A 27,594-nucleotide genomic window follows, 5' to 3' on the forward strand; every position below is an offset into this window, starting at 1 on the left:
GAGAGCCTATTTGCTGGAAGGGGTCCTGCTTCTTTTTTAAATTCTTGTCAATTTCTCAAAACAATAATATATACATAATTTGTATTTCAAAGTATATCAGTTAAGTATAGACCAGAAAATCCCAAATCATGAACTAATCAGGCTGGACAGTGAATTTTAGAAGTTGCTTTAAGGACTGTCATGGCCCTTCAACAGAGTTGCTAACTTACAAATGAATTAAATAGTTCTGAAATCGTATGCACTGCAAACATTAACAACAATCTTTCATCCCATTCCATTAGGTTATTTGTAAACAAGAAAATGTCTTTTTCATAGGAACATAGGAGCAATCCAGTCAACACCTTTGAATTTGCACCTCTTGTCAGATTATAGCGTACAATCAGTGGAAGTGCAGTCATGTAAATACGAAGAGTGTTTTCCATTAAGTTCATGTTTAACGGGTAATGAGAAAACAAGGTGCAAAGGAAATGAATGAGAAGGAATATCTTTAATGCAGTTGCCTTTTGTTAGGGCTGTGTGAAAAAGATAAAAATCTTAGAGGTAAGGTTTTCATGCCCATTTGCATCCACCATTCTCTAAAAGATTTAATACTTGTGTTTCTTTGCAACATTTTTTTTTTTCTGATCACCTCTCTTGTCATTGTGGATGGAACAAACCATGGGCATTTCACGAACCCCTCTTAGGGTATTTTAGACTTAGGGAGTAAAAGAACTTTTCTTTAACACCTCTGAATGAATCTTGCAAACCATTTTTAAGACACAAGTGATGTGGGGTAGTAAGTAGGTCATGGGAAAAGAGAGTGCATCAAGGCTTAAGCAGTGGATCCAAACACACCTGAAGCTGAGGGATGTGGAAAACAAGCCTGTAGTTTAGCTGTTTGGAGACGAAGGCTGCCTGCAGTATTGAGTGCTCTAGTGATGCTGACACAGGGACATGGTGGAGCGCAGTGCGGCTTCACAACACACACCACCACATCCCCAGAGCAGCAAAAGCTACATTACTTGCTTTCAATGGTTTGCATTTTACCCAGCACTGACATTTGCTTTTGGAAAAACTGGCCAGTTTTTTGTGTCCATGAAACACCACCCATTTTAGGTAGTTCTTGAAGAACCAAGTTAAAAATATTAGGACTATGTCAATTGCTGTGACTTGGGCCCATTTATGAACTTCCTGTGGAAGCCTGTAGTTTCAAAGGGAGAGCCAATCCAAACTGGTTCAGGAAGTCTCGAGGTCAAGGCATGAGCATAATTATTCAGCCTGCTGCTTGTTGTGCATGCAGTTTTTACCACTGGGAATGAAATGATGGCTAGGCTGCTGTACAGCCCCATTATCAAGATAACCAGGGTGGAGGGGAAGAGCACCAGGCAGACATGATTACCGCTGAGATGGCTGTAATTTACTGTATTTGTCAGCATGTTTTGGACAAAGACATGCCTGAAAAGCTCTGATGAAATGTAAATACATATCCCATGTACATACACATTGAGTGGCATAACAGACTTGAATAAACAGTGTATGGTCTAATTGTAAAGCAAAGCTAACTGTACAAGTAGGTGCACCTATTTACACATGCAGACATGATGTATGGACATAGATGTTTTATTTGCTGCTAAAGTAGTTTGGCCTACAAATGCATCGCCATGGATTTAAGGTTTCTGGCAAGAATACCTACCAAATATACCTCAACCACAACCACACAGGGATAAGAATTCCTTTGAACTGCGGCTTGCTCAGAGACTTTTTTTCAGCTGTTTGGGAGTACAAGTGTGTTGGATTACACCCTTGCAATACCTGGTATTTGAACCCATAAACATTGCATTCACCCACAGACCACTTGTATTTAGCATCTGGTAATACCTTATGGAATTGCTACATTGTTGATGAATAGCCAAGTACAACCTTATTATCAAACTTCAGAGAACGGAATGTGAGTGTTATATAAGATTATGGTAAACCAGGAACCTTCCCTACTGGGTATGACTGGGGAACAGTGGGGAAGGAGGAAACTTCCCAGAAACTCTCTGATGAGAAGATTCCCCATTTAATTTTCATGCTTAAAAGGACAGACATTTGAAGTGTGCTGCCATGCAGCTAGCAGGAGAATCCTAACAGCAATACCAAGATTTTAGTCAGCTCTGAGAAATGCAGCTGTGGTATTTCATCAGTTGGGCGCGGAGAATGGCCACTAGAAACTCCTGAAGCCTTTCACTCATTGGATAGAAAATGCAGCTGAAGCGATAGGTACTGCTAAAGCACCTGATTGTTTTTTATACAGGTGAAACCTACCCCTTCCTATGACAATTCATCCAGGTGAACTATGGCCCAAAGAAAACCATAAGGCTATAGTTGATTCTGCCCCAACAAAGAGCAAACGAGAGGGAAGCATTCTAGAGAAAATCAAAATAACCTCATACACAAGGAGTAGTTGTAAAAGGAAAAGCAACACAAAGTTTCCAGATTTTTCTGACATTTTCTATGAGACAGGGGCAGAGATAAAAACATGGTTTGTTAGCTGGTTTTGTTCTTGATGACTTGCCCATATGCTGACGATATCAAGAGTTCTCATTCCAGTGAGCAATTCAGTTGCCATACTTTCCTGTTTATGGTAAAACTCAAGGAGAATTTTGCTGGCATTACTCTGCATTTGTAATAGAAGCAAGGTATATCTATACTGGAGACAAATAGAGGCAAAGCAGGTTTTGCGCTACAGATTCAGCATAGGTTTTAGATAGTTGTTTTGGGAAAGATTTTCCCATCCTTTCCTTTTGTTGCTTTCACAGGAAAACAGATTCTAACTGCTGATTCCACTCAGTTCCTAGTTCTCTGCTTCTTAAATTCCTGCTCTGTGGCCACACTAAGCTAGCACGCAACCATAGCACTGATAAGACAAGAGACAGAACTTTGGCTTTGTAGGTCTAGCATTTCCCAGTGCTTGTGTTATGTTAATGTTTGTCATGGAGATAGCACAGAAGTGGTGTACTACTGGGGCTTAGCTCCTTCAAAGACCCTTATGGTCAGTTGTAAGGAATTTTGGGGACACTCATTAAGATGAAGACAACCAAAGTGATCATGAGCATTGTGAGAGGATTTTTAAAGAAATATATATTTTTAAAATCACTTATAATAATCTCTACATAGTTTATGTTAGTGTGAAATGCGCTGTGGTCTGTATCTTGTAGATGAGCGAAGGTCCCATAAAAATGCTGTCACAGAGGGAAAGAGGATAAGGGCCTGAGCCTAGAGACAAGAGAAAGAGACATTGTCACTTATGATCTGGTGAATATGATGGAAAATAAAATCTCATGAGCTTTCACCAGTTCTTGAATTTTGCAGCATAGACCTGAAAGAAAGCTTTGTAAATTCATTGCAGTACTATACTTGACTTCAGGCCGTGCACAACTTATTGAAAATCTTACAACAGTTACAGCCAGCTCGGACGTGAGTAATGTTTTCATTTCTGTTTACTTGAGTATTGCCTGAATTGCAACAAAGAATTAGAAGGTGATAGCAGTTAATGCAGGACTTCAAGCTGCTCATAGACAGGGAGCAGTCTGCAGGAGATAACCCACTGCTGCTGAGAGCTGGGCACAAGGCATGCTTCACCTTGCATTGTCAGGCATTAGACAAAGAAAAACAAGATATTAAGTGCTCTTGGATAGGAGAGTTTTTCTAAGAAGCACCTCTGAGAAGTGTCTCTAGACAGTGTCAGTAATGTCATATATAATACCAAAGAATGAAAGATACGTTGCCCACATGCAGGTATCAATTTTTCAGCAGCTCCATGACTGCTCTCCTGTTTCCTCATATCCATGGAGCTGTCTTGGTTCATGCTGGGGATGCAGATGTGTGGGGAACAGTATACGTTGTGAGGAAACTAGTGTGCTCCCCCAGCACAGCTTTGCATTGCACATCACCATCCTGTATACATAGCACAGCCTCAGAGGGCTGCCGCTGTTCAGACACAACTTGCTGCATTTGTTTGTGAGAAATCACAGTCTCATATACCTTCCAGGAAATGGTCCAAAGACCTCAGCAGATGTTGGCTTTATTAGTAGGTGGACTTCATTGTGATGGCTATTTTAATGATCAAAGTACCCTGCAGAAATGAAGGAATGTGTACACAACACCCTCTTAATATCCTGAGGGTTTTTATGCCTGGACTGACTTCTCTGTCTTCACTGTTCTTATTAAATGAACCAGAAATACATTTTAGTGGAGATACACAAGAGGAGAGAGTCTGATGCATGTTGCAGAATTGTCCTGGATGATGATTATGGAGCACAGAGGTGATACTGGTGTGATTTAAGCATTACTAGCACCATGCAGAAAGAAAGCAAGTGCTGCAGACAGGGTGATGAAATGTTTGTAATGGTCAGGCCTTTTACTGTCAAAAACATGACATGTTATTGCATGCCTTGCTCTGTGCATGCCTTTCTGCTCTCCCACCCCCAGCCAGGAGCCTGAGAAGATTTGTTGAAGGAGAGACGGCACATTAGAATGCTGTAGCCTTTCCAGAATCCACTGCTCCTTGTCACAGGGTATATCTCTAGATTAGATTTGTAACAAAAGCAACAGAATGCTATTGCATTTTAAATGCAAATCCAGTCTAGTAGTTTTTGGTTTGTTGTACCACCCAGCAAAGTTATTTATAGTGTACAAAACATTTTTAATTATCCTACAAGAATTCTTCTTTTATTGGAAGAGGGGTTAATGTAAAAACTCCTCTACAAATTTGATGTTCTGTGGCATACAACAATTAATTTTACTTCAATTGACCAATTAGAGTTAACGGATGGAAGAACATATTTAAGAGGTGCAAGGTGTTTGGCAAGAACCCTCTTATAAAATACAAAATTATCCTTATGCTTACATGCTTAAATGCTTATAAAATGATCCTTTCACTTGAGTAACTGGCTGGATTAATTAGATGCTATCCATGAAAGTTCTAGAGCAAACAGATTTAGACCTATCATTAGTGAGCGCCTTGTGTTACTCTGTCTGACTCATGCTACACCAGCTTTATCAGTATCACAGGGATACTCAAACTTTTTTTTCTCAAAAGAAACACAGCTAGGTGCTGATGAACTGAGACAAGGGATATTTGCATATGTCTGCTCCACAGTCTCCATCCAGCTATTCTCAGCTGTCCCAAATTAAATACATTTTCAGTCTGTTGGCAGTTTGCCTTTATGCCTTGAATACATTTACTAAACTTGGATATTAACCCACTTCATCCCGTCATGGGCCCTCTGGAGAGGTGGACCTCATTGAGGATAACTAGTTCGGTGTTTCTGATAGAAGTTTCTTATCCTCTTACATTTCAGGTATCAGTCTGCATTCTTAGTTCTGAGAGTTGGCTAGAAGAACTCAGAAAAGACTCTTCCTTAGCACACATGTCTACAGAAGTAATGGACTGCATACAGTACAACACATCTTTGAAGTCAAATCTTCTGGTTCTTAAATAGAAAAGGGCAGTATGTGAGGTAAAACTGGGCACCTCAAAATTTCTCCTTCACGCTTTCTGCTTTCACATTGCTAGGCTTAGAAAGTCCAGACTATGGCAGTGAGATGAAACTACATCACAGTGAATACATCCAAGGTAAAGAGGCACTATGAGAGGGACATATATTAAGTTGGCTGGACAAGTAATTTATCTCGCCATTTGATTACAGTTCTAAGAAAAAACATTGCTTCAGGGGCTACAAGAGAGATAAAATATTCATGCCTAATTGAAAAGTCCGAGAAAAAAACCCCAACAAAATAAATAAATTCTGTGGTTCATGACATTTTTTCTGATCGTTTCATTGGCAAGTAAAAAAATAGATACTGAAGTAAATTCTGAATGAAACCATATTTTTGAGTTGCAGAATTAAGATAGTTTTGATTTTCCACAATTATTTGGGATAGAGGCCAGAATTATTTAATAGAGTCATCCTAGCCAAATATTACAAATCTGTGTAATTTTTAATCAATCCAAACCTGATTTTCCAACTTAAAAAAACCTCAGCCAAGCAAAAGTACAGCCAACTCTAATCTTAATCTGGGAAATGATCCTGACCTCTTAGAAGACAGAGGAGAGCACTTTCCTTTAGCCCTCCAGATTAGCAGTTAAGATCTGTTTCTCTCCTTCTGGAAATACTCTATTTTAATAACTGGGTGAGTCTCTGAAATGCAAGAAAATTAAATTCACTTGATCCTAGTTTCACTGCATTTTTTCCCCTGGTTTGTCCCCAGATTTGGCTGCATGACATTGACAAAGCAATTGATCCTGGTAGTAGAGGGAAATAACAACTTGCCTTGCATCTTAAGAGTCCTGCAGGGCAGCATGGTGTTCATTATGTTGAACTTACTGTATTTTCCATGGAAAATATGGAATAACGAACTGGCAACAAAAGGAAAAGAGAACACAAAGACTCTAGTACCAAGTTTTAGTGACTAAATTACATTGCCAAAAAATAAACAAAGTAGTAATAATCAGGAGCATATCCCTAATTTCCAACCTATGATATGTGCCATGTTAACAGAGAGTTTCATTTTATGAAATGTATCATCGTTTTCTAAGAGGATCCAGGACTTGTAGTCAGAAGAGCATTAGTAAATGTGTCATAGTTGGAAAAGTGACTATATAAGTGTAGTCTGGATGATAAATTATGCTATATCAGGTGCTCATTTAGGGTACATTTGTACCTCTGAGGATGTGAACAGCAATTTGTGATTTGACTGCCTTGATGATTTATATTAGAACCTGAAATTAGAATGAGCTGAAATATTTTTCAAAAGAGAAAAATCCACTAATTGTATGTGAACCATACATCTGTTTTGACAGAGTTTAAAGGAACTCCTATATCCTGTATCCTAAGATATAGAAAACCTAGGCTCTTCTTCTCATAGGTCTGGTTTTCCAGATCACTTTGAGTGATGACTTTGAATCAGTCAGAACTGGAAATTAGATTCTGAGTTTCTCACAATCCTGTGTCTAAAACAGTAGCCACAGGAGAAGGAAATACCCACAGGTCTTGGTCTCAATAGATGGACACAGTCCTATTTGGTTTCTACAACATCTGAAATTATTTCTTTTCAATTGTCTGTGGTTCAAAAATAAATTTCTGTACCTCAGATGTTGCAGCAAAGAAAAACAGTGATCTCCTGGTCAAGTCCTGTACGAACTGAGTTAACACTCCAGACTTTGCAGTAATCAGAGTTTTCCATTCTATATTCTGCACTCTTGGCCACTTTTCTACTGCTGGATCTGACAGACTGATATTACTGCATTGAAGGGGATCTCTTAGAGCCATACATTACAAGCATAATTTCCATTTTGGAAATGGCAATTACAAACCAAGAGTGTCCTACTGTTCCTAACACCAGTTTTGAAATTCCATGTTCTGCCGTTACTCTGCTATGTGTGTGCCCAGCTGTTACTCTACCTATGCACGAATGAAATTGAATTCAGTAATACTAGAGTATTACAATGCTTAGAGATAATTCTTGTATTAGGACTCATTATTGTGCGAGGTATTTGCAATTTACTTCTAAGCAAGGTACTATTTGCAAGAAATTAGTATTTTGTCTGTCATAGCAGATTCAGACTTTGTAAAGTATTGGTGTTGTGTTACTGCTACTTTTCCTATTAAAAAAAAAGAAAATGCTTTTTTGAAATGAAAGGAAAAAAACCCAAGAACTCATTACCTGCATTGGAAGTATCGTTTTCTCTCTGTAATATAAAAGGCTCTAGGAATACTAATTTTAAGTATTTTCCCAGTACAACCCTAAATAGCTTTAAGAAAAGGCAATGTGCTCTACCACAAAAACCAACACCTCTGTCTTCCACTAGTTCTGATGTCTTTTGGAAATGGGTGCCAAGAGTTCAGATTTCTATTAATAAACAGATCACTAAAAAGTCTGTCTGCAGCAAATCATGATTCATTCAAGTTCAGATTTTTTATGTGTGTTTCACTGACACAATTTCCAAGTTGGCATCTTCCTCTGAATTTTCACTACTATTATCACTTACAATTATGTTAAACTGGATATTCTGAAAGGATTATAATGAGTTGCATCCATGATGATCACATTTGCCTAACTGTCACCTAACCACATCTCATCCAGGCTAGATTCCAGAATCAACAGTGTACAATCAACAATTGGAGTTTCAGGACTATATGTGCAAAATGCAGAGCAACTGCTGTAGTGTACAAACCTAGACACATTAAGGAAGAGGACTTGTAAAGATGTTCTAGGTCTGTGTAGCTCACTGTAATCAGTAAGCTCCTTGTGCAGCTATGAAACACATATGGACCAGATTCTTATCTATATAAAATTTTAAACATGTTTATTATGCTTGTAAGATAGCAGAACCATCCACCGACATGGAAACATCTCCAGGGGAGCCCTGTGCATAACAAACATGCCTTGGTTCTGCTTGGCTCCATTTGTGAAACTCCCACACAATGATTGATGCAGGCCTTTTTCTGAAGTGTCTATCTGCAATGTTTTTATGGATTCTAATTCTTTGGGCAAGTAGTACTGCTTAAATCTTTCATTATTGGTGTTGTTCTCCAGTGTGTGCCTTTGTGCAGAAATCACCAGCTTGGCTGTCTGAAAGCTGCTGACAGCCTATAACTCAAGAACTCTCACTGCCAGCAAAAACCAGCAATACTAGCAAGCTGTTAAATAGTCCCAAGTAGATTTCTGTGTCTCAGCTTGGCCACAAGAATGAAAGCATTATTCTGTGCCTTAAGCATGGGCATAATCATGGGGTACCCATCCCTCTGTCTTGAGGACAAAGTGAAATCCCTTTTAATTTGCAGTAAACAGGAAGAAGAGAAGTAAAACTGTGCCTCAAGGGAGATGGACAAAGCAATTCTGGTTTAGACCCTGGTAGGGATCCAGAGTGTCCAAAGCCTTCAGTCTAACCTATACTCCAAACGTGACACTGCTCTGGGATTACCCACTTTATACAACTGACTGATAAAGCACAAAGTTAAGAAACATGCCAAAGATCAAAACAAAGAATTTGTTGTAGAGCAGCAATTTCAGCTTTGCTTCCCAGACAGTGGTCTCTCCAGAGAGCTGCACTTCTCATATTCTGAGATGATCATCAGGTGACCAGCTGAAAGTAACTTCTTACTTATATCTTTTCCTTCTCATTATTAATGATGTACTAGGTGCTTGGCTTATTCTGTCACTGATTTATAGAGAGGAATAAATCCTACAGAGGGTTCAGAGTGAAATCAGAGGGTCTTATGCTGCTCAAAGATCATATATATATATGTATATATATATATAAAGTATAAATATAAAGTATATATAAAATATAAATATAAATATAAAGTGACTCCACTGAAGTCAGGTTGAATCCTCCCCAGTTTTACATCATTTTATCCTAAGTCAGACTGTCACTGAGATAAGTCATTTTATAGAGGAGAATAGGGCAAAAGTGTTGGGAGGTTTCACAGTCAGAGGCCATTTGTGCAGTGACTAAGGGTTACGCAGTAAATAATTTGAAACCCATCCTGATAATAAGTGGATGTGTTCCTGTTATCTTCTATCCCTTGACAGAAATGCAGATTGGAATTTCAGAGGTATGGTGTGCATGGTCTGGGAAGGAAGAAGAGTTTCATAGCACAGTACTTCTGTCACTGCCAAGCACTCAGGTCCTCATTATGCCCATCTCCTTTGCATTGTAAGGATTCAACATAGCAAAAGGTTACAACAGATGGGGAGTGACAGGGTGATGGAGATCAATAGGGCTGTGATTTAGCAAGGGAAAGAAGGAAAAGAGAAGTATAAAAAGAATCTTAAGGAAAACTGCTGGGGCTGTTGGATATAAAAGCTCTGGTGTGCCTGTGAATCTAATGATTTATTGAAAGTAAAAGCTCTGATGCGCCTGACATGTGACATAAATAATAAGTTTAAAGGAGTCTCTAAAGGGTAGAGCTGCCTTTAATAATGTATTATGTATTATCAGCTGCCCCATTGTACCTTCTGGCACGATGGGGCGCTGGGTGTGGTGCAGTTGAGCGTCAGCCTTTGCTAGTTCATTGCCAGGTCATCTCTGGGGAGGAACTGTTCCCTGTTTACAGGAAATGCTGGACAAGAGCCGGAGGGCCAGGCTGAGCACAAGATGAGGCCACCACAGCTCACTGCCTCTCCCTCACGCCTGGGAGAGCAGGAAGGGGGTATGCCACTTGTTGGAGGCCCAAGGACACTCTGTTCTGCTTTCAGGCATGTCCAGCTTTTACTGCTACTTTGTTTCACCTAGTATTTTAAGGCCACAGGATTGGGGAGAGTAATGGTGCTCAAAGACAGTGGTGTACCCCAGAGTATATCACTAAGCCTGAAGTGTGGATTGGCTACACAGGTGCCTCAAAGCAAAAGCCTCAAAGCCATCCAGCCTAGCGCGTCTGGGACATGGCTAGTGAAACCTCCCTCTCAGGCTTTCTCTTATCCCTTTTCTACTCATAGTGCCCCTGTCTGGGTCAGAGGACATTCCCTAAGATGGAGCCCAAACACCTTTGTGCTCCTCACTTCCTGCATTCCCTTCCAAAACTAGACCTGCACCAGTGCTGTTGTTCTGTGAGCATCTCCAGGAGCAGTGGTTGAAGCTGGAAGATTTTTGTCCCTAATGTTGTCTGGAAAACAGTAAAAGCCTTATGCACCTGACTAAAAATCCTTTTCCCCTCCCCTGTATTTTGCACTGCAACAATGCAAGAAAGAGCAAAATTCAAATTGTAATGCTTGTGGAATTTGAAAGAGCACCTTTCTGGCCTTGGCAGGCAAACAGCTTATGCCTCAGAGTGTGAAATGTGATTATCCCTGTGTTACCTTGCCTTGACAAGCTGTGTATATTATTAGCAGACATCATGTCTTTCTTGCCCTTTTCAGACCTCAGATACAATATTTTGCCTTGATGATCTGCCATAGGGAACTGACTGGCTAGACACATGCTGCACTAATAGGCATTTCCTTTTATTGACTTTAAATGTATTTGGACTTTAATTTCCTTTAGTAATGAGTCTTCCTTTTGCAGAATGAATTAAAACAATCATGTACAAATGGATACAGGGAAATAAATAATCAGTTTTAATAAAACAGGGCACTTCAGCACCCTATTGCATCTCCCAAATTACTACCACTGCAGTGAATTCATATGATTTTTATTTTTAGCAATAAGAATGATGAAACATCCTAGACAAAAAGGCATTTTGTTACCCCACAACAGGCAGAGCAGAAGTCAGTGCTTACCTCAGAAACCCAGGCAGTTCACTTTCTTCCTACTGCCACTATGTGTAAACATTGGATATGGTGAGCCCTGTGTTGATAATTACTGACAAAAGCACCTTTAATATAGTGGTTCCACTGTAGGAATGGGACCAAGGATATGATTTCTAGTATCTTCTACTGCTTTCTTCATCTTGTGAATTTTTTTTTGCCAAATACTGCTATAATCTTTACTTGCAGGCATTTTTGAAACAATAAGAAATTTTCAGAAAATTCATTGTGACTCCTTGGACTTCAAGTATATTGATGGTAATTAATTTGCATCATCCAATTTGCAGTTTGCAACAGATTCAAAGAAAATAACTATTCTCTCGTTCTCTGTCCTGACACTGACTGGGGTGACAGAGTGAAAGACCACAGGGAGGCAGCAAAGACGTAATCCAGGTAGTCCGGGTGTCTTAATGCTGAACAGATACCGGTTAACCGAATGATGTCCCAATGGTTGAGGCATCAGCACACCCTGTACACTGTTTTTGGAAGTCATTAAGCAAGGTATCCTTTGCTAACCTCTTGAGTTTTATTAGCTGGGATCATCCTTTATGCACTATATGCTTTATGGAGACTAATTATTAGTTAATTTCAAATAGGAACACAGCAGAGATTCCCTAAGCGCTGCACTTGTTCATACCCTTCTTTAGACTGATATACATTGAAACTTGCTTCCAAAAGAAATCAATTTAGTCCAGGGAAACTAATTCAGCTTGACTGGTGATGATGATTAATGATAAGGTGCACAGCCTCCTTCTCCAGAAATGGCACTTTGTAAATGGAAATCCAATTATAGAACTCTCCTGTCCAGGGACAGACACATGAGAATGATGGAGGTGCTCAGGAGCTGTGATGTGGTAACCTGGATGTCCTCACTGGCCACATCACACTTGTTTTGATCTGAGATGGGTTCAGTCACAGGAGTCTCCTGCTGAATGGCTCCCTCCCATATGATTAACATGGAGGGAATCTCTCCCTCCACTCTGTCGTCCTTGAGACTCCAGCTAGAATACTGTGTACAGGTCTGGAGTTTTCAACAAAAGGAAGACATGGACCTGTTAAAAAAGTCCAGAGGAGGGGAAAAAAAACGTCAGAGGGCTGGAGCACCTCTGCTATGGAGACAGGCTGAGAGAGGTGGGGTTGTTCAGCCTGGAGAAGGTTTTGAGGAGATCTCATTGTGGTCTTCCAATACTTAAAGAGGGCTTTTAAAGGAGAGTAACAGTGTCTTTTTACCTGGGCAGATAGTGGTAGGATAAGGGGGGATGGTTAATGGTTTTAAACTAAAAGAAGGGAGATTTAGACATTAGGAAGAAATTCTTTACCTAAAGAGTGGTATGTTGTCTGGGAAGGCTGTGAATGTCCCATCCTTGGAAGTGCTGAAGGCCAAGCTGGATGAGGCCCTGGGCTATCTGGTCTAGTGAAAGATGTCCCTGCCTGTGACAAGGGCATGGAACAAGATAATCTTTAAGGTTCCTTCCAATCTAAAAATGTTCTATAATTCTGTTCTGTCATTCTGTGATCACTGGGGCACTAAAACTGCATGACATCTTAACCCTGCACAAATGCTTACTGCCTCAAGGAGATGCTCTATTACTCTTGACTGACCAACAAATTTCTAGCACATTTCCACTGTCAGATGCAGAACTGGTTGCAAGGTAGAAATATGCTGTAACTCTGTCCCAATACACATGATAATACCTTACACTAGGTGCTAGGGTGGATCTACTGCACTAGCATTTAAGGGACATTGCCAGCATATTTCAACAGCCTAACCAGCTGCACTTCAGATGTACAAGGAGCCACTCAGTGGAAAATTCCATAGGTATCATAAAGCATAGCTGAGTGGTACTCTGCAGGAAAGAGTACTCCCCTTCCCCCCTCCTGACGGCTTCTGGGGCATGGACCACATAGACCATAGACGAAGCAGAATGCAAGTGACATTTATGAGCTTTTCTTTAGGATGAGTGACTTAATTCACTGGAAGCAAACTGCTCCAACCTGGTACAGAGGACAATTAAAATTACATTACAATGTGCAATTACTGGTACTTAGGACTTACATCACCCCTGTGGAAGTCACAGGTCTTACGTTTAGGTTTTCACCAACTCACATTTTTTTATTTTATTTTATTTGGTTTTCTTTGTTTCTCTGTTTGTTTTCTTGGGGTATTTTTGGTTTTTTTTCATGGAGTTGGTGACTCTAAAGAAGGAAACAAGACATCACTTGTGAGTGTGGCCAAGAGATGAACATAAAGCCAAGTGCGTTTGTATTGTTTTGCAAACAAGAATACATGGTTTTCATATGTCATTATTATATAAACCTTGGCTGGGTATTTTTGCCACTGTTAAATGACCCACTTAAATCCTTATATCTCACTAATGCTGACTGAATAACTTCTAAAAATCTTTAAAAATTGATGTCATCATTGCTGAGGAATGGGTTAGAATTTGCGAGGCCATTTGAAGGACAGATGTGAAATTAAAAGAAGGGTATGTATCTCTTTTAGAATAGCACATTCAAGCAAGAGAAAACACAGTATATGTCAATTTTTCGAATCACATTCTGTGAGCTCTCACACCTGTTGTGTATCTCCACAGTGCTCTTTCATGTATGCACCATCTCCGCTCAAACTTCCCAGACTGTGTTCTGCAGGGTTCACAGGGAGTGAAGAGACTTGTGTCTGGACTTTATTTACAAAGTGCTAGTACAATGATTAGTTCAGCTTCCCTCTCTGTGATGGCTTCACCTTCTCCTCAGTCACTGAGGTCACTTGAGGTCAAATGTAAGCATACTATAGAGCCAGGATAACCAGAGTCTGTAGACTCCAGAACACTTTTTCAGATGTAGCAATACATGTGCAGAGGCGAAAGTACACAAATAACTAGTAGGGTGCATCTGTACAGCTTCTTCCTACTGTGTACCTATCAGCAGCACTGCTAATTATAATGTAACTGGTGCTAACTAAAAAGACTTTTGCTGCACTGCATTCTCCTGCATTTATTCAGTCAATTAAATGTCAGACTGTCTCAGAAGGCCCATTGCTCTCTTTGTTGTGATGGCTCAGTCTTGGAATGATGTCAGGCAATTGCTGAAGGAGCAGCAGAAAATGTGCCAGCAATCTGTTCTCATCCAGCCAAATCATTGCTACAAGGAAGAGAATTAATTGGGAATTCTAGTGTCTATTGAGATACTGCAAACTCTCAGACTATTTCTTCCCTTATTTTTCACACTCACACTTTTATTTGCATCTTCTATTGCATTAAAGTTTATTGCTTCCAGTAAGCTCAGTTAGCAGTGCTTTTAATGAACTAAAGAAAAGTATCACTTAGTCATTCCTGGGCACAATTCAAGCCTTCAGAAACTAGGAGTGCTAGGAGATCACAGGAGCATAGACACTAAAGATGGATGATGACATGTGAGTTCATTTGGTTAAATGTGTGCGGAGTGCTGGGAAAGGTGCACTGCTCAGGAACTTGTGACAATACAGAACAGTCTCAGAAGTAAAGACCTGAGTGCTATTGGAGTGGTCAGAGAAGAGGAGAATGGAGATGGTGGCAGAAGTATACCCATGCCTGTCCCATGTCCAAATGAGATCCAAAACATTTTGAGACTTCTCTTTAAATTCAAGTTGGTGCCAGTGGGATGCAAGTCTACTGCAAACAAAGTCCATGCAATAGTTTAGCAATATTGCAAGTTCTGCTACTGTATGAACCTTTAATAATACCCTTCATAAAGATTACAAGACTAATAGACTGAGGCATTCTTCCCAAATTATAATGTGTTCTTATATTAACATAATGCAGTCATTTATCAGAGAGAGAAAAAAGGAAGGAATACCTCAATTTCATGCCTTCTGGGACAAAAAATTACAAACTGCAGAAGGACTGTGTGAGTAAGGACTGAGAATGGCTAAATTAGTAATAAGTCTCCTGAGCTGTTCCTGTATTTGCTTTATGTATACCTTATATATACTTTATGTATATGGTATAAATAATATATATATATACACACACACACATATATACCAAGAGCAGTATCAAAACTGGATGGCAGCAAAAGGTGATGCTAAAATGGTTGGTAAATTGAATAATGCTAATGGATAATTGGATGAAGTTCAGACATTTTTGAATTATTAAATTATGGGTGGCATGACATAGTAAGACATCAAAATCTTTGCCTATTTCATATGAACGTCAAAATGAAGGGACAACTTGAATACAGATTGTGAGTACACAGTAACAAAATCTGGAAGACTACTACCAGTTCAGCAAAGGTTTAACAAGATCCAGCAACTGGAATTTGGAGCTAGGCCTATAGAGATCGGATTTAGTCATGCTTTGTGGAGGTTTTGAGATCACTAGTAATTTTTATTTTTTTTTTAATAAAATTCTGCAAAGCCACAGGCCTATATTGCCTGTGTTTCACACCAGGTCCAGTACTCTTACTGCACAGCTTTCTCTGGGTTTCTAGAGCTGAATTCATATTCCCTTGTAACAACTCAAGGATTCTAGAACCTGAGTATCTTGTAGTTTAATTGATGGCATTGGTATTACCATTATACTTTTCTCATCCTTTTGATGTTTTCCCAGAAAACTCATTGTCACAATATCTAAATTCCATTTGAAAATGTTAGTGTGATTTTACTGTATCTGTTTTGAGGGGTTGACTAGGGAGGAACAAAGCAGTTCTGGTTGCAACTAAGTATGGAGTTTTTACTCCAAACTGGGCCAGAACATTGATCTTTTGGGGAAGCTTGAACAAGTTCAGTTAAACTTCCCATTTCTCCTTTCAGAGTCTTCTTCATGCCTAAATGGTTGCCTTTGAACCTAGCAGCCAAAAAATCCCTTCTTGATAAATCTTGCTTTCCAAGCTATGCAGTTCTGCAGAGATTCTCTATGTCTGAGCAGCAGCAAGTCTGGGAATAACATCATTGAGCTACTCTGTTCTGTTTGTCTGCAGTGCCTACACTGAGCCTTACAAGGTGTGCCCAGTCTCAGTGACACCAATGGAAGCTGTCGCATCAGATGAGGAACAAAAGAGTTCAGAAGATGATGAGAGCAGCCTTGGTGATCCCAGTCTCACCAACAAGGTAAAAAAAAAAAAAAAAGCCACTAAAAACAGTTAATGCATGAAACCTGGAGAAGGAAAAGCAATTTGGACAAGAACCTGGATTCTCAGCTCTCTATGGTTTTTGTCTGGTACTCATTTAGAAATGGCAGAGCCATCAAGTCCTTTAGTCCCCCACTGCACTAGGAATAATTCACCTCCACAGCACATGGCAAAGGCAAAGAATGTAGTTGAAGATGGACAGTAGAGGCAACATAAACATCAAGAAAGGCCTGACTTGAATGTTGGGAAAAATGTCTCACTCCAAAGCATTTAGTTGCAATCTTGAGAATTAAAATTACATTGAGTCAAAAAAGATGGATAGAGAAGACCTACATTGCTTACAGACAGAGAACAGTAAGCAGAGTCTCAAAGGTCTTAAAACAAACAGTGCAGCTACTGACTCAATGGCAGCAGTACATAAGAATATCTTTGCTGCTACTTACATATTTCCACTGGGTGGTCTTGGTTTCCAGACTCGATAATCATTCTGTTTTGCAAACCTTTAACATATTAAAACATGCATTCATTGTGCACACACACAAAACTGAAATGTGCTGGAGTTGAGAATTACAGATTTGTGAGCACCTAATCAGATGCCTTTCAAGGAACAGCTCTTGATTTCTATAATTACACAGATCCTCCAGGACAGCTGCAATCTAGCTCTTCAAGAATGGGATCTGTAAGACAGATCTGGGCTGCTTTTCCTTCTCTCTCACTGATTCACAGAAAGAGTGAATTGTTCTTGTAATGCCTCAGTTTGCCATTGGCACTGCTGTGAACTGCTACATAGTGCATAATAACTACAAAAGGGGCGTTTTGAAGTCCCTCAGAGACTGAAGCTTATGAAATTGTTATGAGCCTCTAATTGTGACAGTAGCACTCTTGTCTGAGTACCATCAAGCAACAATACACCTAGGCTGAGCCATCTCTGAAGTACAACACACAGAGTAAAATGCATGAGGAGATACAATTTGTCCATGTTGGCAGGGCAAGTTAGTGGCACACACAGCAGTGGAGCTTCTGCTTCCATGTTTTCACTAGCTGTCCTGCTTTGAAATCCAGAGGGTACTCCAAAAGAGTACTCGAGAGAAGTGACTCGCACAACACTAATGCTTCTGGTTTAGAAAATTGTACTGTGAGATACCTGTGCTGCTCTTAGGCGAAACAACTCAATTTTAGCTCCATTAAGGCAGCTTTGCCCCCAGCCCCACAATTTTTTTAAGCTGGATCAGTTTGGTTCAGTTTTTTAAGGAGAACAGTCTGGTTCTGATCAAGGTCATGCAAACAGCTAGGTCAGCACAACACGGAGAGCTGGCACTATGCTCAGAGGGGAGCGACTGGCACTGTCACCACAGTGCCATCAATCTTTATCATTAATATGTCTTAGCCAAAATTCATGGACCTCAGTGTCACATGGCCTGTCTAGAGCAAGTCTGAGTGTCTGTATGCATTGTCTGTCTTATTTAATTGCTGTTTTACCAGGAAATTTATTATTTAATTTGTTTGATCAGGAAATGAACTCTGAGATACACAGCAGTGTCTGTAGACAGATTTCTGGGAGCAGGGGATAGAGTGGGATCAGGTCCGTCAACTGTTCACTTTCTGAAACAAAGTCCAAGTGATTATTATAAGACTGCAAAGCGGCCCACATTTTAGAGATCTTTACTCCCTGCAACCAGTCATGTGCCTAGTCCTGTGGTATAACTCTCTCTCAGTTCCCTCTCCAGAAATTGCCCTCCAGGCCTCACTCCAAGCCTTTGCTCAGCAGACAGAGGCCACGGTAGCCATGTAGGGACCTTTGATTTTCTGCTTCACTGAGTCTTCTTACCAGCGTACTTGGTCTGGCAAGCAATGCCACAAAGACTTGATACTGCACTCATTTCCCCTGAGTCCACTTTAGGTCACTGACGGCTGCTTTTCTTTGCAACTACTGGACCACTGTTTGAGCTCCCTACTTCATCACTTCTGAAAAAATCAAACTTTACCCAGTATGTATTTCCTTTCAGTACATATTTCTAACGTTTGGCCATCTCTTATCATAAGGATGAGTCATGAAGTAGGAGCAAAATACTGTTAGCCACTTGCACCTCAGAGCCATACTGTTTGTTTCTTTCACAGTTATCTGTGTCTTCCAAGAGGCCTACCAGTTAAATAGATGCCTCTGAGATTTCAAACAATGTTGTCTGGTGAAGTACTGAACTAATTCTGGAGACACTTATGGCCATTTACTTTAGACAATTTGTTTAGTATGCAATAAAGCCCTTTGCCCTATTTGCTTCCACAGGTCTCACTGACAGCAGTCAGAACAGTTTGTAATATGACCATTTTGATAAAGAACTCCATTTTCCATGTGGAATATTCTCAACAGCTGTGAAGCTAGGCTGTTCAAAGTTGAGCATTTTCTGCTTCTGCTTCTTTGGCAAATTTTGGACCTGAAAAATTCCACAGAAAATTTGACTCCTCCTTCAATATCAAGACATTTTTCAAACTTGCCGTCTGTATTAGCAGCTTTTATATTGTACTATATGACTAGTATTTGAATTGGTGAAATGGCCTGTCGTGGAAAGTCCAGGATGCCAGACACTGAACAACAAGGGGTTAAAGTCTGGTCACTATTTTTACTATAGAAATATGTCAGTTAAGTGTTCTCTAACACTGCTTTACTTTGTAGAATGAGAAATCTTTTAATTGCTTCTGACTTCTGTTGACAGAAAGAAGGCCAGTCCAGATCTTACCTCATTGCCCAGGAGCTAATGTCTTCAGAAAAAGTGTGAGTTTGTTTTTACAACCTACCTGTTGCTCTTCTAAAATTTAAGCTGTGCAGTGCACCCTTCAGTACTCATTTGATGGCAGTTAATAAAAGTTTGTCTCTCTTCTCAGATATGTGGAAATGCTCCAGTTGTTATGTATGGTAAGTAAATAATTTTATCCCTTTATTTAAATTTATACCTTTTTATTTAGCTGTCATTTAAAAGACATAAAAGCACTGAAGGGATTTAAGTGAATTTGTGAACCATTCAAATCTATTATTTGTCATCTAGAAGGAAAAGTGTTGGCCAACAGTTGGGGCTTGTTGGGGCTGAGACTGGTGTAAGATGCAGAATAAGCCTAGTGCAGAGAAGGAGATGGTGATAAACAGGGGTGAACACTCTCTCTTCAGAGTGAGACAGATGGGAATAGAGCTATGAAGCATGGGGAGCTAGTTTCAATGGACTCACTCTGCTTCCATTTAATTTCTTGTTTTCTGATAATGCAGTACTGGTAATAGCCAGCATGCTCTGGGTATCCACACTGTGTCTCACTTTTTTGGTTTAAGACAATTTAAGAGGCACATACTCTAAAATGAGTGCCCTATTATGTACTAAAATTGGTGCCCTATTATGTACCAGACCGGGCTATATTTTAATATAGAGGAAATTGCCCCTGTGCCTACATAATTTATAAACCACTTCATGATGAAAACCGTTTCTAAGATGAGGAAGAAAGGACTCAGGTTTCACAGGGAAAATTATTTGTTCCATAGCTTAAATTTAAGTTCAGAAGTGTAGCTAGTGCAAATTCTAGCACAAGGCATGTAGCTGTTAATATTTTTCATGTCAAGCTATTGGATCCAATAAGGTGATAATCTCATCCTTCATTTTTAAAAATTATGTTTTGGGTTAAGAATCACTATAAAAATGAGACAAACCACACCCAGAAAAGCATAGGGGAAAGGCAAGGTAAATAAAAAGATACCAAATCATTGTATGCCTAAGGGTTTTATGGCTTGATCTGGTGAAATGTTCCATTTTAATCTGATAGAATTGTGGAATTCAGCTGAAACTGTATGAACTAATGGATGGAAGAAAACATATTCTATGATCTCCTTGCCATACTGAATGCTCTTGCTGTTGATAGCATATCTTTCAATTCCTAGAAAGCATAGTTTAGGAGTCAAGAAATTGTAATAATAATTTCAGAAAAGATATTTTAAGTCTGTTTGCCTCATTTCAGTGCTGTTGTTCACAGGATTTCTATGAAAGTATCTTGAAAGTGCTTGGAGATGATGATGAAAATGAACAAGAAGTTAAACTCAAGCAGGGTTTAAGTGAACTCCCTGAAATCTATGAATTACACCAAGACATCCTGGAAGAACTGGAAGAAAGAGTCCTTAAATGGCAAGTACAGAATGGCATAATTTGATGGCCTTAACATACCCTCCACAGCAGGTGGGTGAACTCATTGGTGTTCCCTTGACCATCCCAGCAGAAATGAAAAGAGTAGAACCCAACCTACTTCAGCAGATTTTGCAAACAGATGGGAATGGAGTAAATGTAGAGGCTGCCAGGCTAAGAATCAGTTACTGAAATATGTGTGCAGTGAGCAGCCTGTGGCTCTGAAATGGCCCCATCAGTCAGTGTGAGAGCAGCAGCCAACTTCATATGCATTATCTTCTGCCAGTTCTTAGTCATCGCCAAGTGGCTTCCCACTCATGGCCTGAAGGTCACAGACTCATGCTGTGGGAATCAGGAGCAACTTATATCAGAACTGATCCTAAAGATCATCTGCTTACAGGAAAATCTACATAGTAGCTCTGTAGTTCTCAGTTAAGGGACAGCTCCTTGCTCCCAGCACCAAGGCAGGGATCTGCTACTCTAGGCTTCTAAGCCAAAAGGACACTGGCAGCCTCTTAATGGGACTCCATCAAACATCCTTTCAGGACAAAGTCTTTCCATGAGATAATAAGACCATAACTAGGACAGATAATGCTCCAAAATTCATTCGGCTGAGGAGATGCCTGACTTAGGCCATGCTGCCAGGTTCTATTGAATTATGGACCATGAAACCCCATACCTCCAACTTGCTAAACTGCAGGAGGCAGTGGTAACTGAGAATGGATGACCCTATTTCTGCACAGCCACAGAGCAATTAAGGAAGTCAGTTATATGAGAATTTTTCAGTAATAATCCTAAATATAGGGCACAGGTCTCCTTGCAGCCCTGCACTTCCCAGTCAAAGCGAACAAGGAAAGGAGAGGCTAAAGGGAACTGTGTTTTGGTTTGTGCCCACCAAGGAACAGTTGGCAGAAAGACTTAAAATGTGTCACTGATGATTTGTGATATATACACTTAGAGCATAAATAGTGTTTCCAGCTGGGATCTAAAATGTCTTGGGAACTAAAGAAGCCACAACCCTGCTCTATGCTGCCTGTTCCCTAAGACGAAAGGAACGCAACTGTAAATGCCCTTAGAGTTCTGTCCAGAACTACTCTGTGGCACTGGGGATGAAAGAGGACTGTACTGCAAATGCTGCCAACACAACAGATATACATATGTTATAGACCTGCACTCACACAGGTTCCCAGGTCATTACCACACCTCAAGCTCCCAGTAAGCCCTTCCCTGTCCCTCCCCAGATACTCTGTTGCTCCGGACGTCCACAGTAACTCTCATTCCTCTATTAAGTATGATTCCTCTTTTGTAAGCTCAGATTTTATTCTGCTCTCTCCTTATACATGCTTTATAAATATTTCAATACTGTGCATCTGAATACTGAGACAGATGACACTGAGGCAGTGCTAAGAAACAGGAAGTGAAGGATAGCTGAATATCTGACATTACAATAAATGTTATATTCTCCCCTACAAACAGTGCTCAAAGCTTCTGACTGCAGCAGTTGGAAGGTCTATTTACTGAAGCAGGAGCCATGTCCTCAAAGGAGCCTCACAGTGCTGCTATGGCAGAGGCACAGCCAAAGGATCAGCCCCCATGGTGCCCCTGCTACAGCAGCCTGTGGTGTTGTCAGTCTGTCCTGAAGCCCTCCCTCTTTCCTGCCATTCAGCCTAGGCTTTAGGTGCACAGTGTACAGTCTAATACGATAAGCAAGAAGTATGGCTCTACTTCTTTACTTCTATTTATTTTTTTGTTTATTTGCTGCTTCTTTTCTTTCTGTGGCCTTAGGGATGAACACCAGAAAGTTGCTGATGTTTTTCTCTCCAGAAAAACAAGCCTGTATCACCACACAGCATACATTACACAGTTTGACAGGAATTTGGCTTTGCTGGATGAAATGTGCCTTAAATATTCCCAAATGGCTACCATGATTCAAGAGTTTGAGGTAAGGCTCACACGTTTTTTTTTTTTATGTGCACTAATGCATGGCTTTGCCATGGGGATTACTGAAAGATTTTATTTTTTTTCCCCTGGTACTCCACTAGTGTTCACACATAGGGTAGAATGGAAGAATAGTCTTGTTTCACAGCCCTGGTGCTAAAACTTAAGTGAGAAGTTCAGTTGTGTGTGATGTGTTTGTTTCTTTCTCTGTTACCCACACACTCCTGTGTGTGGTGTGAATCTACAGATCTGTGAGTTAATAAGTCACTTATTAACTTATCAAGCTCTTTGAGGATGTGTTAGAGTTAATAACTAGGATTATAACTAAGATGACAATTTGCTGCTGAGCTCGCATCCCCCCTGATCTTTGTGTTTCTTCTCTTCCACTGCGGACAGCAGAACTCGGGTGGCAGCCCTTACAGTGTGAAACATCAGCTTCTGAAAGTGGTACACCGTGTCTTCCAGTACCATGTGATGCTCACAGGTCAGTAAAATCACTCTCAAAAGTACCCAATAGAAACACTGCCCTGGTGTTCTGTGCCTCCATTCTGCTACATATTGATGGCATAATAGCTAAAATGTGGATAAAGCAGGATGGGATTTCCTGGGAACTTCAATATGCCTAATACAGGATTCAGGAAGCGTCTGGCAGCCTGTGAAGAGGCAGGCACTTCTATGGGACAGCCATGTTGAAAGGTCACAGAAAAGCATAGTCAGGTGCTTTTAGCCATTCCTTCTTGACTTTTTATCTCTGTGAATCAGGAGAGTGCAGCCTCACTGCCAGCAAACAGGTATGATTTTTTATTATGTCAAAGGTAGTTACCAGAGACAGTAGAAGACAGGTGACCTCGGCAAGGAGACTCTGCACTGCATCCTGTATGACAGTGGCAAGCACCATCTTCTTATCAACAAAGCAGTTGAGTACTGCACCATAAGTCCTATGCATAGTGCACCTAAAGCTAGTCATTAGGCAAAAATCCAGTCCCATTTTGTCTCATTATAGGAGGAATAGATATAAATTTACATTAAACAGTACACTTACAGATTTTACATTTACAGTTATACCTTTCCTTTACATTCAGGACCATATGTACAGCTACTACATGAGTCTCTCTAAGGGGGATTATGCTCCTTCTCTGCAAGCCACCCCTAATCTAGCAAGTCTGAGCCTGTGAGGAAAGCAGACTTTCTGAAGCAGGATGTGGCCCCTAGGAAGAATTGGGAAGTTTAGAACTGGTTAGGGAAGGAAATGGTGAAATGTAACAATGAAACTCAGTGTTGTCACGTAATTTAGTCAGAACACAAAAGAGCAAGGATCCATAAACATAAAGATGGAGAAATATTTTGGGAGTATGTATATGTGTGGGCGCAAGATTAGTTATGCATGAGGCAGTAAAAAGGGAGCCATAAACCCTGCTTATACAGCCTGTGAAGGGCACAGCATACTAGAAGGGGCTTCTACAAAAGCAGCAGGGCAAAGTGACCATATGAAAACTCTATTAGCTGCACAGATTAACAGCAGTTTCATCTTGCTCTGGACACTTTGATCAAGGATGCACAGCTGGGTTTGGTTTTTCAGTACAAGCAATAAAAGTAAACACTGGATGGCAATACCAGGACTTACTTTCTGTCTGATTTTCTTCCCTCTCTGGGTGTGTCTACAATAAAGACAACTTCCCAGACTTGTGCCTCACAGTACTTAGCAGTCTCTCATGATCCATAGTGTTTGTGGTGCATGCACACAAATACTGCATTTATGTGAAAGGAATTGGCATATCCCTGTCAGAAATAGCCCTTCTATCCTCTGTTTTCCCATTTCTGTGGTCGGCAAGATAAATTGCAAACATGTAGCATGGTGTTTGGTGAGAAAGTTGGAAGGGCTTCAGTAAAGCTCCAGTGATTGGATTTTATGTATGCTTGAAAAAACTTGAGCTCCTCCTTACCCCAGGTATTGACACTAAGTGGGAAAATGAAAGCTTTTGTGTATACTGAGATAAAGTCTGCTGGATTAAGATATTACAGAAAACAGGCGTACTCCTTTAGTTCTTCACCTCAAGAAAACAAGCCTCTCTTTGACTACTAGGACAGAATGGGTCTGGAACAGTGCAGTCCTTTAGATTCTTAGGTGTACTTGTGTGATAACTGGCTGATTCTACCAGATAAGGAAGGGTATTTATGAGGATATTGGTTACCACTTATTATACCACAACCAAAAGGATTTGTCCACTCAGTCCATATCTGAGGACAGAGCTTGCAGTGGTGAAAAAGATCACTAAATATTGCCTGATGACATCACACAGCCCCTTCCTGCCTGCCTGAGTACAGACAGACACTTTCCAGAATACAGGTAAAAGCCGGGTGGAGTTCAGTATGCCAGGGAAGGCACAGAACTAGAAAGAGAAATGTGTATGGATAAGATATTCAAGGGAACAGACGTCCATGCACTGCACCATTCTCAGCACACAGGTCTAGTTCTTGCACTGGGAGTCTGGACTAATCAGAAAGATAAGAATGAAGTATTTCTAGACTAAGGTCTTAAAACTGTAGCACTTGCATACTATGGTCTTTAAAAGCGTAAAGACCCAGACACAGAGTAAGTAGGTGGTCCAAGAAAATTAGTCCAAAAATAGACTGGTTAAAGGTTTGTATATAATGCAAATACAATTTCTGTCACAATAAGCACCATTGTATCTATTTTACAGAACCTATTTTCAGAATATGATTGAGTTCAGTAGTAGTTATTTGAACCCTGGTTGTACAGAACTAGTGTCTCCTCCCTGTACCCATGAAAGGCCTGTGATTCATTTACTCTAACTGTAAATATAGCCAACAGCATGCGTTCAGATGGGAAAACAGAATTAATTAGAAAAATAATTTTTTGTGAAGTGGTGCTACTCAGCAATTCTCTTGACTAAGAAACATTTTTGACACCGTTTATTTATTTATTTATACCTGCCAAGTTATGTAAGCTCAAATCTATGTCAATGCTCTTGCATTGATTCTCAAAATAAAATGCTATCAAAAATACCATCATCATCAAAGATGAGTTTTGCTTTGGAAAGAGGCTATATATATACTTAATTATGTGGGAACAAAGTGCTGTGGGACATTACTGCGGATGCCCCATTCCTGGAAGCATTCAAAGCCCAGGCTGGATGGGGCTTTGGGAAGTCTGGTCTGCTGGAAGGTGTTCCTGCCCATGGCAGAAGGACTGGAACGAGATAATACTTAATGTCCCTTCTGACCCCAACCAGTGTCTGATTTTGTGATTAGGATTTAATATTTTAGCTAACAACACTGAAAATTATGTTGATCTGTATTCTAATTGTTGGATGTCTGTGTTTGTTTGATCATTTACTACAGATTACTTGAATAATCTTTGTCCTGATTCTACAGAGTATGAAGTCACACAAGGTAAAATGAAATTGGTAGAAGAAAACTTCTGTTTTGCTAACATTGCTTCTAAAGAGGTGCAAGATCTCCATATTGGTAGTATATGGATGATGATTCTTTTCAAGATTTTGCAATAATAGGTTAGATTTAAAATTTATAAGAACTGATTACTAATTTAGACAAATTATTTAGGACAAGAATCTTTTTCTTTTCTTTTCTTTTTTTTTTTTTTTTTTTGGAAACTTATGGGCTTCCTACAGTTTTGACATGATGGCATTTACAGAAGGAGAAAATAGCTATACAGGCATGGTGCAGACACTGCAGTTTTGCCCCAGTCATCAAGGAAATCCTAGTCCTCTTTGGCTTTGTAAATATTTGGCCTGGTCATTGTAAAGTCAATTCGGATGGCTTCCCCTGCCTGATTGTGTACCGTTATCTATGGTATGCCTGCTGTGGTCTGTGAACTTGGGAAAAACCCAGGAGGTTTGAATTGCATATCTGTATTCTGGATTCCTTAAGGCTACATAAAGTTGAGAGACATTGCATAAAGAGAAGTTCTGCAAAATGAGGAACAAATCCACTGCTAATACTATCCTTTCCAGCACATGAGATAGATAAAGCAGAAGTCTCTTACTCCCACTGAAATCAAAGCAAGGTTTAGTTGTAGTGTATGCGGGAGTACTTTCCAGGCTGGAGTAAGCCGCGGTAACATTGTATTAATGAAATCAATTCACCCTTCTTACACTGATTGTAAATCCAACTCATAGCAATAAAGTCAGTGGCTTCCTGAAAGTCAGTTTATTCTGCCCAAGAGCAGAAACTCATGCAAGATTTAGGACCCTAGTCACTGAGAGTAGAACTACAGCTATACCAGTAATTTAAACAATAGCAGGGCACACACTCAAGCCCTTTGATCACAATTGCCTATCTCATTTGTGGTTTGGAGACATTTGTGCCATTCCTAGCCAGCATGCTTCCAAGTTATGTCCAGAAATTGATAGAAAGCCCTGTGCCACAGGGGAAGGGATGTGAAATAGGGACCTGAGCCATGTTATGCCACTGCTCTCAGCGCCAGCAAACTTGTCCTAGCCCAGGTTATTTGCCAGTGGAGAATCTGGGAGTTAATTCATGTCATTCATTCATTCACTTCATACACATTTCTATCAGAAATGGATGACATGTCCTCTCCCTCCGCAGTTAGAGGTACAGCTTAGACTGCCATGCTATTTGGTGGCTAAAACTGGGTTACATTCATCTCTCTATATCACCAGACATTGACAAAAGTTTGCAAAACATTGCAAAAAAGATTTAGTGCCATCCTAGATGCTTAAAAGGGACCCCATAAGCTCCCTGCGTCAGCACAAGCATGATGCAGTTTCACATAAGAGAATGATGAAGAGAGGAAGGGAAGAAGCACTGTGTGCCATGTCAGAGTTGCTTGGCAGTTGCATTTTGAAAGTGACAAACAAGCCAAAGGATGCCCTTACAAACAGGAAGGATTTGAGTTATTTTTCTACTCTTTTGTGTGATATATGGTGTTTGTTTTCCTTCATCCCTCAGCTGCCTTATTCATAATTTCTGAAATCACGGACCAAGCCAATGACAGCATGCTTCAGGCGGTGAGTTCCTACCATGACGCATGCTCCCCTGATCAATACTGTGTTTTCTACACATCTGTTCAAGTGAATACTTATGTCTGCTAAATTCTGAAGCTTCCTCCAAGGTGAGA

The 27,594-nt window shown here is 40.2% G+C and overlaps 1 protein-coding gene across 1 annotated transcript in view; it reads left to right on the forward strand.

The window, feature by feature from the left end:
• FGD5 (FYVE, RhoGEF and PH domain containing 5) overlaps window positions 1-27,594 on the forward strand; it is a 64,894-nt gene that overhangs the window by 10,883 nt on the left and 26,417 nt on the right. The window contains exons 3-10 of the mRNA XM_062500746.1: window positions 16,231-16,360; window positions 19,092-19,150; window positions 19,261-19,291; window positions 20,389-20,537; window positions 22,320-22,476; window positions 22,869-22,956; window positions 25,836-25,886; window positions 27,426-27,484. Coding sequence (XP_062356730.1) covers window positions 16,231-16,360; window positions 19,092-19,150; window positions 19,261-19,291; window positions 20,389-20,537; window positions 22,320-22,476; window positions 22,869-22,956; window positions 25,836-25,886; window positions 27,426-27,484 — 724 coding nt within the window. The remainder of the gene's footprint in view (window positions 1-16,230; window positions 16,361-19,091; window positions 19,151-19,260; window positions 19,292-20,388; window positions 20,538-22,319; window positions 22,477-22,868; window positions 22,957-25,835; window positions 25,887-27,425; window positions 27,485-27,594) is intronic.

Source organism: Cinclus cinclus, chromosome 12 (assembly GCF_963662255.1).
Source record: "Cinclus cinclus chromosome 12, bCinCin1.1, whole genome shotgun sequence".
NCBI classification, from domain to species: Eukaryota; Metazoa; Chordata; class Aves; order Passeriformes; family Cinclidae; genus Cinclus; species Cinclus cinclus.